General features: G+C 36.7%; 1 protein-coding gene across 5 annotated transcripts in view; it reads left to right on the top strand.

Annotated features, from left to right (window-relative positions):
- PLS3 (plastin 3) overlaps window positions 1–16,136 on the top strand; it is a 96,824-nt gene that overhangs the window by 66,992 nt on the left and 13,696 nt on the right. For all 5 annotated transcript variants that reach the window (XM_027533552.1, XM_027533550.1, XM_027533551.1 and 2 more), the window contains 5 exons: window positions 4,793–4,922; window positions 5,655–5,787; window positions 8,488–8,569; window positions 9,326–9,491; window positions 11,398–11,540. In XM_027533552.1, coding sequence (XP_027389353.1) covers window positions 4,793–4,922; window positions 5,655–5,787; window positions 8,488–8,569; window positions 9,326–9,491; window positions 11,398–11,540 — 654 coding nt within the window. The remainder of the gene's footprint in view (window positions 1–4,792; window positions 4,923–5,654; window positions 5,788–8,487; window positions 8,570–9,325; window positions 9,492–11,397; window positions 11,541–16,136) is intronic.

Below are 16,136 nucleotides of genomic sequence, written 5' to 3'. Positions count from 1 at the left end.
ACTTGGAGCGTTCCAGAAGCAAATTGACTAAGTAATGATGTCTGCTCTTCTGATAGATAGCATTTGCCTGGGGGGAGGGCAGGGAGGAAGGGAGCATTACTGTTTTAAAATGGGCAAGGATCAGAATTATAATGCTATTATAGTTCTTGCTATCTTCTTTTGCAATACTGATTTCCTCCCCACCATTTTTTGCCTCCAGTTATTGCCAAAGCCTTTTGTTTTAAATCCTGTGTTCAATAGTAAGTTGCAATTGACTTGCAATGTGAGCACTTGCATGTCCTCTGATTTGCCCCTCTTGTAACTGCATGTTTAATTGTGAATTTAAAGCAGCTTAGAGTGGTGGTGAACTACGATTGCTTACTTTTGATATAGTTTGCTGCTCAGCATTTTTTAATCTACTATGAAGAACAGACTTAAATAATCAAGATGTGCAGTGTGCCAGTATTTTTAAGGAGACGGTTATGAAACTGTCTTTGAGAAAAATCATCTTAGGGAAATATTTAATTTTGTATATTTTGAAATGTTGCTGATTCCACACAGCTGTTTGTGGCTGTGACTAACCTAGTATTTTCTTTAAAAGTGAATAATAAGCTTCATAATTTTGGCATCACCGGGACTTTTTTAAAAATAATGAGAACCTTGTTGGTTAAAATATATATATTTTAGAATTGGAAGAAATCAATATGTTTATACTCCTTCATTTCTCAAAAAAAAAAAAAAAAAAAAAAAGCCTGGGTTTCTCAAAAAGGAAGTGACTTGCCCAGCATTACACAGGGAACTAGTGGCTTTGTCAGTTACCCCTCTTTGTTCAAAAAACTGGTAAGGAAGACAGTAAAATAACTCACCTGAAGTTTCAGAATGATACCACCATGACTGTACTGAAAGAAAGATGGGTGTATGATTAACCAAGCAGACATCTGTTCACTCCCATCTGACTTGTCATCAATGAAACCTCTTACAAATCATTAGACAAAATATGGTAGATCCTAGTTATCTGAGAAAAAGGAAGTGTTGCAGGAAGGGGGATCCCTTCTAGGGCCCGAAACTGGGCTCTTGTCTAATACTTAGAAATGAATTGTCTGAGGAGTGTGCTGACATGTGCTGACAAAGCAAGATATTTTACTGGGAAAGGGCACCCCGGGTGGAGAGCAGTAGGGTAAGGGAACCCAGGAGGCAGCTCTGCCAGTGGCCTGAAGTCTCGGGTATTATGGTGATGGGATTAGTTTCCAGGTTGTCTTTAGCCAGTCATTCTGACTCAGAGTCCCTCCTGGTGGTACACACCTTTTTCAGCCAAGATGGATGCCAGAGAGAAGGATTCTGGGAGGTGGTCGGACATGTGGTGTCTCCTTTTGACCTTTTCTGAACTCTTCCAGTTGGTGGTGGCTTATTAGTTCCCTGTTCCTTACCAGGATCTCCTATCATAAAACAACTCATGCAAATGGTTATTATGGTGCCTGGACAGGGTGGGCCATTTCAGTCAGTGTGCTTCCCCTAAAAGAAGCGCATTATTCCTGTCAGGGATTAACATAAGGAAATAGAAATAAGCATGTTCTTGCATGTTAGATTTTTGGTTTTTATTTGATTGCTGCTTAAAAGGTATTAATTGCAAACCAGGCTACCAACAAAATGTCTGTATTAATATTGGAGAAGGATATATATATATATATATATAGCAGAAAAGAGTCCCCAAATTATATGTAAACGTCACACATTAAAATTAAATATATATTAACTGATCTTGTTTCTCTTGAGTATTTTAAAACTAAGTTACTAGATTTTTATACTTCTTAGATTGTAGTAAGGTATTTTCCTACATCTATCAGAAGACCGGTATATCATAGAGATAAGTAAATTCATATAAGCAAAGTGCTTAGAACTGTACCTGGTATATAGCAAATACTATAGAAGTGTTAGTTGTTGGTAGTTATTTCTATTTATTAAACAGGCAGTGTTCTCTTCCTATTATTACTAAGTTTAGGCCTATAACAGATTTCCAAATAGTAAAAATTCAAACCTAGTATATTGGAAACAAACCTCAAACACTGGAAGCCAGTCATATTTTTTTGCAATTCTTTCTGAAATCTTTCTTTCTTAAACTCCTATGTCTCTGCATTGCTTTGGTTTAGCCACTAGCGTTCATCTAGGAAGGTGATGACACTTTTAAAAGGAATACAGGACATACATGTTTCATAAAAGAGACTGGAAAAGATGTATAGAACCAGAGAGAGCAGTGTACACCAGGAGCTTGTTCATACATGATAAAGCAAGTCCCTCCTCCTGGAGGAAAAACAGCATGAAACAGTGAGCTCATTAGTATCACAACAGGCAGCTTTGAATAGATTCATTGACAACTCTCCAGCACTGTAGCTGGCCTGGTGTTTCCTCTGATTTCAGAGATTCTTGTTAAGCCAAGGCTTATACTCAAATTTGCCTTATCATCCACTGGAGAGTTTTCTTTACTAAAGTAGAAAATAAAGTGTTCATTCTCACGTGGTGAATCTATTGAATAAATACGTAAATCTTCAGTCATCTCCTATCTTTTAACATTTGTTTAAAATATAAAGAACAGATGAAAATACCATGAAACTGCAAATTTGCACTTGGCTTGAAGAATTTATTTAAAGATATTTAGAAAAGAAAGGTCATGTAAATTTTGTAAGACAATTGAAAATGTAACTAATTTAATTGCATCTTTGCATTCAACATGTCATTCCCAAGCATCAAGGGTTTAAGTAGAGCTATGTAATTGCATTAGAATATTGTAGAGATTCTTTTTTTAAATGATTATTATTTGTACTACTCCTCTTTTGCATGATGTATGCAAATTTGGATTTTTTCAGCTGAAGTTGTGATCATGGAAGCAACCTAATTTTAGAAGGTAGTGATCCTTAAGACAGAAATAATTGTGATAAGAAAAATAACTTTTCATATGTCATTCTGAGGCAGTAACTCCAAGGCATTCACATTGGGAGCTTTTTTTTTGTCATTACAGTGATTTATAGTATCTCAGTCTTGAGGAAAAGACTTAGATTTTGGATTTTAATTTACTAGACACTGTTCTACTAAATGAAGTAGAGTTCAGAATGAGGTGGGATAGTGAATATTGCTTTTTCACTGAGCAGATGGATAGTTACCAAAGAGGGACTTGTTTGAACAAAATGTATCACAATGAAAACTGCTACATTCCCAAGCAACCATTTTGTTGTATAACCTTGGCTTGGATGGTAAAGTGAAATAAATGAAATTCCAGTTGAAATCAGAGTGTGAGTAAAAATGATTTTAATAATTTGAAAATTCCCCAGAGTACATGAGTCAGCTCCACACTATTGATATTTAATAGGAGTCAGTATAATGGCCAGAGAGAAGGAAGAGTGATTTCATTGGTAGTCAGTATGTGTGTGTCTATATATTATACATAATAGATGGAGGCGTGCACACACACAAACACACACACCCATTCTAAAAGTCAACCTCTGAAATTACAGGCATAGCACAAAATCACAGCTATAGAAAGTGAATAAGCTTGATTTTGTAAAACTTCGTGCCTACCATTTTCCTAAATAAAATTGGGTTTATAAGTCCAAGGAAGGCCAGGATTTAAGGATGGTAACAGGAAAAGATGACTTTGTGACAGGGTTATAGCAACTTTCCTACTGGTTACAAAAGTCACTCTCTCTTGGTCAATTAATTACAAAAAGGTATCCTCCTGGAAAGACTAAATGTGAAAAGGCACTGGTGTTTCTGCCTGCCACAGTCTTGCACAAGACCCCAGGCCTGCTTAGGGGAGTGTGGGCTGCATTTCATGCCTGCTCATGCCTGCTGTCACAGACACAGCCTGAACTGCTAAATACCACGACTCTGTTCTGTGACCTTCACATATAGGCTGCCCCTCCTGAGGTGTGTGTATGAGTATGTACTTGTCAATAATGCTAAAGGGCTTTGGGTTATCTTCTATTTGCTCAGTGACTTTTCCATTAGGGTTCTAAGTTTCCTTCAATAAACCTGTTATGTTCCAAACAACTTTTAAAGGAGTTTTTATCAAAATACTACATCTTGCTCTTGTTTTTCTGATGGTGGCTAATTTAGCCATGCACATTGATAGCTCAGGAACACATTGGAGGTTAGGTAAGTTCCAGTATTTCAGACTTACATAAGCAGACCTTTGGAATGTCCAGTCATTCAGTCAATGGGTTAGAGTAGGGTGTGAAATTTGCTTTGTTCCATCCTGGTTTTGTGCCTTATTGTGAAGAGAAAATCACTGAAAAGCCTCTTTTCTGGGTTTATTCATCTCCTGCTGCCAACTAAGCATATTTTCCCCCTTATTATTCTGTTCTAGCTGTTACCAAGCTACCCTAGGATAAGAAATATTTTTTTTTTGGTTGAGCTATAAAATTTCCATATTTCTTTGCACTGTATATCGTGCTTAAAGAAAGGGGAAATCCTTCAGTCTTTTATTTGCAGGAAAAGAACAGAGTCTTCCTTGTTCTAGAAAATTTATAGATTTACCTATGCCTTTGAACTACGCTAGTTTTTGGCTTAAAGCAGATTTCAATGCATGTGACATTTAATGTTTTTGACAAGTGTGTACAGTTGATTTCTGGTGCTTAATTTTTGGTAGCAGTATTGAAGTACTTGTTTAGCATTTTAAAAACTCAAGCTTAGTTTGCTTTATCTTTTAACACTCATCACCTGTGGGGGGGAATGTAGGTTACCAGCATATAAAAGAAGATCAATATGCTTATAGTTGTGCCAGATTGAAAATTGTGAATCAGCAACATGTTTTCATTAATAGATTTTCCAAGAGGTAAAAAGCAGTGATATAGCCAAAACCTTCCGCAAAGCCATCAACAGGAAAGAAGGGATTTGTGCTCTGGGAGGAACTTCAGAGCTGTCCAGTGAAGGAACGCAGCATTCTTACTCAGGTAATGGTTAACACAGTGAACTACATAGGGTGCCTGCTATAATGTCAAGGAGAGGCTCTAGAAAAACCCTGCCTCCTAGGTAAGAATACAGTTGAAGTTGTTGTGATCTGTATTTGGACTGTGGCTAATACTTGCCATAAAAGCATTACAGGTATTTATTATATAGCTTTGTTAGCTTTTAAGAGCCATGATACAATATGTGCACAATACTGATATGATACAACACATGATACAATAATAGGCTTTATTATAGCAGTGTGTGCTGTTGCTTTAGTCTTGTTCGACTCTTTTATGACCATATAGACTGTAGCTCCCCTGGCCATGGGATTCTCCAGGCAAGAATACTGGGGTGGGTTGTCACGCCCTCCTCCAGGGGATCTTCCTGACCCAGGGATGGAACCCACGTCTCTTTTGTCTCCTGCATCAGCAGGTGGGTTCTTTATCACTAGCACCACCTGTGGTAATACAAATAGAATTTTTAAAGAATTTTGTAACTAACTTCCAAGAATTTTGTAATTTCTGTAAATATCAGTTAACCTTGCTCTATTTCTTTGTTAATTTTATAGCTCCTAAGAGCTATTGTGTTGCATTCAATTGTTTGGGTTTCCAAAGAGGATAACACAGGATTATGACACACTAACTGCCGTGCTCATGAACACCTATTTCAGGCTTTAGAGTCAAATATTTAACCTAGAGTATAAACTAATGTCTTCTTATTCCACATAATTTTAGAGGAAGAAAAATATGCTTTTGTTAACTGGATAAACAAAGCTTTGGAAAATGATCCAGATTGCCGGCACGTCATACCAATGAACCCAAATACCGATGACCTGTTCAAAGCTGTTGGTGATGGAATTGTGCTTTGGTAAGATTTCCAAGAGTAGTCTTCCATGTAATTGATACAGTCATTTCTGGATGCCTGACGGATTCTTCTTGGGGAAAAACTAGAATTGAAAGCTGTCTAGGTTCTGTCCATTTCATCTTCAGGTCTGTCTGTGAAAGTGCCACCAAAGGTGAATATAAAACTCAGTCATTCAGACTGGACACATCTTCCTAGAGGAGCTTTCAGCTTCCAGTTTCTTCTCATCATGGAGCAAGCTAAGCATTTCAACTTTGTTAAGCCTTTTATGTCAGTATCTCTTTATTCTCAAGTACCATAAATTCCAAAAGAGAAAAACAGGCCACTTGCCACTTTTCAATGTCCAATTACTTATTTCTGAAAAATATGTTTGTCACTGCTGCTGCCCTAGACCCAACAGTGTCTCAGCCAAAAAGGTAAAAGATTATCAACAGCTTGTCAGTAGATTTACCTCTCTTTTGAAGTAGTAGAGCACAGTGGTTAACAGCATGCTCTACAATCAGTCTGCCTGGTTCCTTTTCAGGCTCTGCCTCTCAGTATCTGTATAACTGTAATCAAGACACTGACCCCTTTGAACTCTCCTACACTATTGGAGGGAATGTAAATTGCTGCAGCTGCTATAGCCAAAAGTATGGAGGTTCCTTAAAAAACTACAAATAGAGTTACCATATGATTCAGCAATCCCACTCTCGGGCATATGTCTGGAGAAAACTAAAAGAGATACATGCACTCCAGTGTTCATAGCAGCACTGTTTTACAATAGCCAAGACACAGAAATGACCTAAATGTCAGTTGACGGGGAATGGATAAAGAAGATGAATGGAACACTACTCAGTCATAAAAAGAATGGAATTATGCCATTTACAGCAACATGAACGGACCTAGAGATTATCATACTAAGTGAAGTCAGAGAAAGTCAAGTACTACATGATATCATTTATATGGGAAATTTAAAAAAATGAACTTATTCATAAAACTAGCAGACTCAAGGACATAGAAAACAAGCTTATGGTTACCAAAGGGGAAAAGGGGGATGGTAAATTAGGAGTTTTGCATTAGCAGACACACAATATATATAAAGTACACTATACACTATATGTAAAACACTTAGTGTTTTATAATGTATATCAGATCAGATCAGATCAGTTGCTCAGTTGTGTCTGACTCTTTGTGACCCCATGAATCACAGCACGCCAGGCCTCCCTGTCCATCACCAACTCCTGGAGTTCACTCAGACTCACGTCCATCGAGTCAGTGTTGCCATCCAGCCATCTCATCCTCTGTCGTCCCCTTCTCCTCTTGCCCCCAATCCCTCCCAGCATCAGAGTCTTTTCCAATGAGTCAACTCTTCACATGAGGTGGCCAAAGTACTGGAGCTTCAGCTTTAGCATCCTTCCTTCCAAAGAAATCCCAGGGCTGATCTCCTTCAGAATGGACTGGTTGGATCTCCTTGTAGTCCAAGGGACTCTCAAGAGTCTTCTCCAACACCACAGTTCAAAAGCATAGACATACACTATATATAAAATAAACAAAGTCCTACTGTATATCATAGGGAACCATATTTAATATCCTGTAATAAACCATGTGTGCGTGTGTTCATTTGCATCTGACTCTTTGACCCCATGGATTGTAGCCTACCAGGTTCCTCTGTCCTTGAAATTCTCCAGGCAAGAATACTGGAGTGGGTTGCCATTTCTTTCTCTAGTAATAAACCATAGCAGGGAAGAATTATTTTTAAAAAAAAGGTATTTGACTGCTTTGCATTTCAGGATCCATCCATTATGATCCCCATATTATTGTGCTTGCTCAGAAAGTTGTTGTGAGCATTAAGTAAATACATGTTGGAACACTTAGAACAGTGCAGTGGGTATATTTCTGATGACAGTGTACAATATATAAAATTCATTTTTTTTCCAATACGATCATTTTGGTTGTTTAAAAAGATGATTTCTAAAAATGTGAGATATGCTTTTACTTGCCACTTATAGGCTGTAAAGAAATAATTTCCAATATTTTAATAGACTCATATGATACTATTTATTTAATATTTAAATTTTGCATGGAAATAAGCATGGTTTTCTCTAAAAATAACTTGTTTTAGGACAGTAGTATAAACATCTAAAATGTTAGAGTCTAATTCCAAATTTTACCAAATGAGGTTGTTCTAAGTCAGATCCTGCCCCAATTAATACAACTTTTCTTTTTATCAATATTATCACTGTATTTCTAGCACCAAATATAGTACCTGTGCATCATCTAGTTACTCAATAAATATTTGGTGAATGAAAGAATCTCATGCTCAACTAATTTTCACTTTGTAGATGAAATCATTTTAATTATACATTATATAATCTAACAGAGAGATTCATCTTCAATGTGGGATGTTATCTGTTTTTAACACTTAACAAAGTTTTTAATATCCAAGTAATTCATTCTTGTAAAAGAATGTGAAAAGTACAAAACATTAAATAAGAAAATATGCCATAATCCCCAACTCAGAAATATTCAACTACTATAAACACTTTGGTCTTTCCTTTATTTGCATTTTTATATATATGTTTTTTTTTTTTGATCAACCTGACTGAAGTCATACATTGCTTTTTTTTCAGATTACATGAGATACGTGTTATAATAAGCCTTAAAATATTTGTGAATATTCATGGATTATTTAAAAAATAAGTCAATATTTTAAAATTTCTGTTTCAGTAAAATGATCAACCTTTCAGTTCCTGATACAATTGATGAGAGAGCAATCAACAAGAAGAAACTCACACCATTCATCATTCAGGTATGCACTCTTCTCTCCTTCCATGAAACTACTATTTGAGGACCTGTTTTATAGACTGAAGGCTCTGCATTTTGCATCTTCTCATTTAATTCTTACAACAGCTCTGAGTTGAGGATTATTTTCCAGATTTCATAGAAGCTGAGATGCAGAAAGATTTCAGAGGTGTACCAAGGTTAATAATGCTGGAACTAAAGTTCAAATCCAGGTCTAACTGCAAAGCCCTATATTCTTTTCATTACATTTTGCATTCAAACATATAGAAATAAGCAAGCATGTTTAAGCTCTTAGTTAATTAGCATGTTTAAAGAATAGAAAGCTTTTATTTTCCATCTAGTATTAGGGTGTTATATAGCAGTATTTCCTCATGCAAGACCATCTCTTGGGATGAGGACATTCAGAACTTGTAGAACTCTCATGTGTATTCAGTAGACCTCTCATTTAGGCATTTTAAGAAATTCAACACATAACCCACATGGATATACTTACTCTAGTAACTCAGCCTTTTCCTTTAGGGTCAGTATCTTTCAATAGGGACTAACTAAAAATGCCGTTAACTTGCCTTGGAAATCTGAAAAAGACTATAAAAAAGAGGCCAGATTTGTTTTAGCTATGCTTTTAACACCAAAGCTTGGATATTGCTTTCTGTGGATAATGTATGGGTAAACTTAATACATAATTTCATTTCAGTGAAGGGAAAAAAAGACTAAAAAACCAGAAATGTCAAGAAGCAAGTATTATAAATTGGCTGTCTTGCAGGAAAACTTGAACTTGGCACTGAACTCGGCTTCAGCCATTGGATGTCATGTTGTGAACATTGGTGCAGAGGATTTGAGGGCTGGGAAACCTCACCTGGTTTTGGGACTGCTGTGGCAGATCATTAAGATCGGTTTGTTTGCTGACATCGAATTAAGCAGGAATGAAGGTAATGAAACACAGTCATGATCTTGAAAATTGTTTATTGGTTATTTTTTTCTAGTCATGCAGACTGTCATACTTTCACCTAATTGCGGTGATTAGATGATAACTAGAATTAACAGAAGGTAATGTTATAGTGTTATTCAGGAAAACAGCCTAATCACAACTTTCTTCTTTAGTAGTAATTAACATTTGTCTGGCTCTTTAGAATTCATTTCACAATAAAGACACGAAAACCTAGAGAGTTTAAGGAATTTGTGCAAAGTTCTTTTCTGCTCTACTCACATAGTCCCCACCCCATTACCACCCTCAGGCACACCATCTCCTTTAATTTTAATACCTTTTCTATTATATTATACATTTATGGCTCTTCAAAAATATTCTAACCTGCCCTTGATGGTCTCATATTTCCTGAATTAGCAGAAGCACCATTTTTATAGCATAGGTTTTGATATCACATCATAGACTTGTAGAATGTATAAGCATATGTGATACAATTGTCCTAAGGTCCTAGGAAGTGCTACATTGTCCTCTCCTTTTGAAGTTTAAAATATTAAGCATCACTCCAAATATTCACATTTTCTTCCAGAAATCACCATATCAATCTTCAGTTACTTTGGGGGAAGAATATATATTGGGAGTTCTCAGTATTTCTGGGTCTCACAATACCTGTCAACAGTCCTATTCTGCATCCAAGACTTTATGACACTTACAATTTTCAGTCCACTCAAAGTGGCCTGTATTTGAACAAATAAAAATTTTCTATCTGCTGGTCTCTTCAGACAAGTATTTATCTTGTTAGAGTTGAAGTCCAGTGAACAAGGAAAGGAAGACAACAAAATTAAACTACATTGGCTCATATAATAAGTCAAATGATTTATCTCTGACAAGGTCTCAGGTGCAGAGAGGTCAGGCTGTTTAATCCTTTCCAGCCTTTTGACTTGGAGATGGAGAACATGTGGAGGTTTCTGTACAAGTGACAATGTTACCTCTGCCCTAACTTAAATCCCTCAGTGCCAGAGTGACATGGTGTGAAGTGAAGTCTATGAATGATGAAACTTGCCTATTAGAGATATTACTTAGACCTCTTTGGAAGTCAGGCAGGTTTAGTCTTCTTGTTCAGTATAAATCTCCTTTTATCTTATGGGAGGTAATTATTGCATAAGGACTATACAACTTCTCCATGGAAACAGTGCCTAAATTTAGATAGTTCTCTGTGCAGATGCTCAAGCTTCTACCTCTTACCTCTGGGGATATTTACCCAAAAACCCTTGGCTGCTTCTGCACATTCAATTCAACAATAAAAAATTGTTGAAGAGCCTTTACATGTTAGGTGCTATAGAAAATGTAAAGTTGAATTCTTTTTCTTTAAAAACAGGTATGGCAAAAACCACTACAATATTGTAAAGTAATTAGCCTCCAATTAAAATAAATAAATTAATTTTAAAAAACAGGTTTAACACTTCAAGAGTTAGTTATGCTTAAATATAAATACCATAGGGTTTGATTACTCTTTTAATCAAAAGGCTCCAAAGTTTTAAACATACTCCCCCAAGCCTTTGATTTTAATATTATTTAAGAACAATTTATGTAAATATATGACATAATGTGACAATGTTCAACTTAAAAGCTAGAACTTACTTGGCATTTGGAATATGAAGAATAATCAAGATGTTAAAATATGTAATGTTGTGTATTCTCGTAATTAAGTGTTTCTATCAGTATCATCTTATAACTAATTATATACTTTTATCTTTATTATTAGACTGTGAGTACCTGAAAACTAGGAACTAGGTCACAGTACTTTTTGTACCTCTGTTACTTACTTAACGGAGTGTCAAAAGACTCAATAAACATGTAATGACTGTTACCATGTAATATATTGGTTGGGTTTTTCTTTTTCACCTTTATAGCCTTGGCTGCTTTACTTCGAGATGGTGAAACTTTGGAGGAGCTTATGAAATTATCTCCAGAAGAGCTTCTGCTTAGATGGGCAAACTTTCATTTGGAAAACTCAGGCTGGCAGAAAATCAACAATTTTAGTGCTGACATCAAGGTAACTGTTTAGTTAAATATTTCAGTTCAGTTCAGTTTAGTCGCTCAGTTGTGTCTGACTCTTTGCGACCCCATGAACTGCAGCATGCCAGGCCTCCCTGTCCATCACCAACTCCCGGAGTCTACCCAAACTCATGTCCATTGAGTCGGTGATGCCATCCAACCATCTCATCCTCTGTTGTCCCCTTCTCCTCCTGCCCTCAATCTTTCCCAGAATCAGGGTCTTTTGAATTGAGTCAGTTTTTCACATCAGGTAGCCAAAGTATTGGAGTTTCAGCTTCAACATCAGCCCTTCCAAAGATAACCGAGGACTGATTTCCTTTAGGATGGACTGGTTGTATCTCCTTGCAGTTCAAGGGACTCTCAAGAGTCTTCTCCAACACCACAGTTCAAAAGCATCAATTCTTTGGCACTCAGCTTTCTTTATACTCCAACTCTCACATCCATACATGACCACTGGAAAAACCATAGCCTTGACTAGACGGACCTTTGTTGACAAAGTAATGTCTCTGCTTTTGAATTTGCTATCTAGGTTGGTCATAACTTTCCTTCCAAAGAGTAAGCATCTTTTAATTTCATGGCTGCAATGAAATTTCACCATCTGCAGTGATTTTGGAGCCCCAAAAAATAAAGTCAGCTACTGTTTCCAGTTTCCCCATCTATTTGCCATGAAATGATGGGACCAGATGCCATGATCTTCGTTTTCTGAATGTTGAGCTTTAAGCCAACTTTTTCACTCTCCTCTTTCACTTTCATCAAGAGGTTCTTTAGTTCTTCTTCACTTTCTGCCATAAGTGTAGTGTCATATGCATATCTGAGGTTATTGATATTTCTCCCCACAATCTTGATTCCAGCTTGTGCTTCCTCCAGCCCAGCATTTCTCATGATGTACTCTGCGTATAAGTTAAATAAGCAGGGTGACAATACACAGCCTTACTTCAGGGGCACATAATAACATGAAGACTTCAGGCCAGCTTAAAGGAGGGAAAATCCTATGAGTTTATCACCCAGCCTCATTGCCTCTAGGCCCTGATGGTAGATTTCAGTAGAGAGACTGAGCCAAGTAAGAGCACCACCACTAATTCTAGCTTTCATTTTGTGGAAAGGGGTTTAAGTATTACAGTGCTAACATTTTCTATTCTGCCTACCGTTCAACATACTGTACGAAAGATCAGCAGTCATGACTTCTGTTTCTAAGTGCCTTTCCCAGGCCTCAGTGTACCTGTGTTAGTAAAGGCCTAGAATAGAGAGGGCCTCAGGATTCCCCATCCCCTTTCTTATTTGGCAACTCTCCTGTCATGTGCTGCCTCCTTTAGCCATTCAGTTCTTGGAGGTGGTTATATACTCTTATGTATGTCTGTATCTTCTACCTCAGCCCTGCCCCTATTTTTAAAATTTAAATATATTAAAAAAAATTTTTACAATGTTGTATTTGTTTCTGCCATACCACAACACAAATCAGCCATACATTCCCCTCCCTCTCTAGCCTCCTACCCCTCTCCCCATCCCATCCCTCCAGATCATCACAGAGCACCAGACTGGGCTCCCTGTGCTACACTGCAAATTCTCACCAGCTATCCATCTTACACTCGACAGTGTATATATGTAGATGCTACTCTCTCCATTCGTCCCACTCTTTCCCTCCCCCACTATGTCCACAAGTCCATTCTCTACATCTCTGTCTCCATTCCTTCCCTATAAATAGGTTCATCAGTGTCATTTTTCTGGATTCCATATATATGTATTAATCTACTATATTTGTTTCTCTCTGACTGACTTCACTCTGTATAACAGGCTCTAGGATCATCCACATCACTAGAACTGACTCAAATCCCTTTTTAATGGCTGAGTAATATTCCATGGTGTATATATACCACATCTTTTTTATCCATTCATCTGTTGATGAACATGTAGGTTGCTCCCATGTCTTGGCTGTTGTAAACATTGCTGTTATGAATATTCAGCTTCCCATGTAGCTCAGTTGGTAGAGTCTGACTGCAATGCAGGAGACCTGGGTTCAGTCCCTGGGTTGGGAAGATCCCCTGGAGAAAAAAATGGCAACCCACTCCAGTATTCTTGTCTGGAGAATCCTATGGACAGAGGAGCCTGGCTGGCTATATTCTATGGGGTCGCAAGAGTCAGACATGACTGAGTGACTAAGCACATGTGAATATTGGGGTACATGGGTTTTTTCAGTTATGATTTTCTCAGGGTATATGCCCAGTAGTGAAGTTGCTGGGTCATATGGTAGATTTATTCCTGGTTTTTTAAGCAGTCTTCATACAGTTCTCCATAATGGCTGTATCAGTTTACATTCCCACCAACAGTATAGGAGGGTTTGCTTTTCTCTACATCCTTTCCAGCATTTATTGTTTGTAGAATTTTTGATGATGGCTATTCTGAATGGCATGAGGTGATAGCTCATTGTAGTTTTGATTTGCATCTCTCTAAGGATTAATGATGTTGAGCATCTTTTCATGTGTTTCTTGGCCATCTGTATGTCTTCTTTGGAGAAATGTCTGTTTAGGTCTTTTGCCCATTTTTTGATTGGGCTGTTTGTTTTCCTAATATTGAGCTATATGAGCTACTTATATATTCTGGAGATTAATCCTTTGTCAGTTGTTTCATTTGCAATTATTTTCTCCCTTTCTGAGGGTTATCTTTTAATCTTATTTATTGTTTCCTTTGATGTGCAAAAGCTTTTAAGTTTAATTAGGTCTCATTTGTTTATTTTTGTTTTTATTTCCATTACTCTAGGAGGTGGTTCACAGAGGATCTTGCTGTGATTTATGTCAAGGAGCATGCTACCTATATTTTCCTCTAAGCTTTACAGTTTCTGACCTGATATTTAAGTCTTTAATCCATTTTGAGTTTATTTTTGTCTATGGTGTTAGAAAGTGTTCTAGTTTCATTCTTTTGTGGCTGTCCTGTTTTCCCAGCACCACCTATTGAAGAGGCTGTCTTTTCTCCATTGTATATCGTTGCCTCTTTTGTCAAAGATAAGGTGCTTGTAGGTGTGTGTAAGTTTATCTCTGGACTTTCTATCTTGTTTTATCAGTCTATATTTCTGTTTTTGTGCTAGTACCATACTGTCTTGATGAATGGAAATTTGTAGTATAGTCTGAAGTCAAGAATGTTGATTCATTCAGCTCTAATTTTCTTTGTCAAGATTGCTTTGGCTTTTCAGGGTATTTTTTGTTTCCATAGAAGTTGTAACTTTTTTTGGTTCTATTTCTGTGAAAAATATCATTAATGGTTTGATAGGGATTACATTGAATCTGTAGATTGCTTTGAGTAGTATAGTCATTTTCACAATATTTCTCCCAATCCAAGAACATGGTATATCTCTCCATCTGTTTGTGTCATCTTTGATTTGTTTCATCAGTGTCTTATAGTTTTCTGCATACGGGTCTTTTGTCCCTTTAGATAAGTTTATTCCTAGGTATTTTATTCTTTTTGCTGCAATGGTAAATGGAATTGTTTCCTTAACGTCTCTTTATGATTTTTCATTGCTAATGTATAGGAATGCAAGGGATTTCTGTGTATTACTTTTATATCCTACAACTATACCATATTCATTGATTAATTCTAGTAATTTTCTGGTGGAATCTTTAGGGTTTTCTATGTTATCATGTCGTCTGCAAATAGAGTTTTAATTCTTCTTTTCAATCTGGATTCCTTTTTATTTGTTTTTCTTTCTTCTCTGATTGCCGTGGCTAGGACTTCCAAATCTAGATTGAATAATAGTGGCAAGAGTGGGCACCCTTGTCTTGTTCCTAATCTTAGAAGAAATGCTTTTAGTTTTTCACTATTGAGAATAATGTTTGCTGTGGGTTTGTCATATATGGCCTTTATTATGTTGAGGTAGGTTCCTTCTGTGCCTACTTTTTGGAGCGTTTTTTATCATGAATGGGTGTTGTATTTTGTCAAAAGCTTTCTCTGCATCTATTTATATGATTATATGACTTTTATCTTTCAGTTTATTGATATGGTTAATCACATTGATTGATTTGCATATGTTGAAAAATCCTTGCATCCCTGGGATAAATCATACTTGTTTATGGTGTATGATCCTTTAATGTGTTGTTGGATTCTGTTTGCTAAAATTTTGTTGAGGATATTTGCATCTATATCCATTGATGATATTAGCCTGTAATTTTCTTTTTTGGTGGTATCTTTGTTTGCTTTTGCTCTCAAGGTGATGGTGGCCATGTAGAATGAGTTTGGGAGTTCTCTTTCCTCTGAAATTTTCTGGAGGAGTTTGAGCACGATAGGTGTTAGCTCTTCTCTAAACTTTTGGTAGAATTCACCTGTGAAGCCATCTGGCCCTGGGCCTTTGTTTGCTGAAAGATTTTTAAATCACAGTTTCAATGTTGTTGTTTGTGATTGGTCCGTTTATGATTTCTAATTCTTCCTGGTTCAGTTTTGGAAGTTTGTACTTTTCTAAGAACTTATCCATTTCTTCCAGGTTGTTCATTTTATTGGCATATGGTTGCTCACAGTAGTCTTCTATGGTCCTTTGTATTTCTGTGTTCTGTAGTAACTTCTCCTTTTTTGTTTCTAATTTTATTGATTTGAGTCTTCTCCCTTTTTTTCT

The sequence above is a fragment of the Bos indicus x Bos taurus genome, chromosome X (assembly GCF_003369695.1).
Source record: "Bos indicus x Bos taurus breed Angus x Brahman F1 hybrid chromosome X, Bos_hybrid_MaternalHap_v2.0, whole genome shotgun sequence".
NCBI classification, from domain to species: Eukaryota; Metazoa; Chordata; class Mammalia; order Artiodactyla; family Bovidae; genus Bos; species Bos indicus x Bos taurus.
Note: the sequence above shows the minus strand (reverse complement) of the source record. Positions and strands in the feature narration are given on the sequence as shown.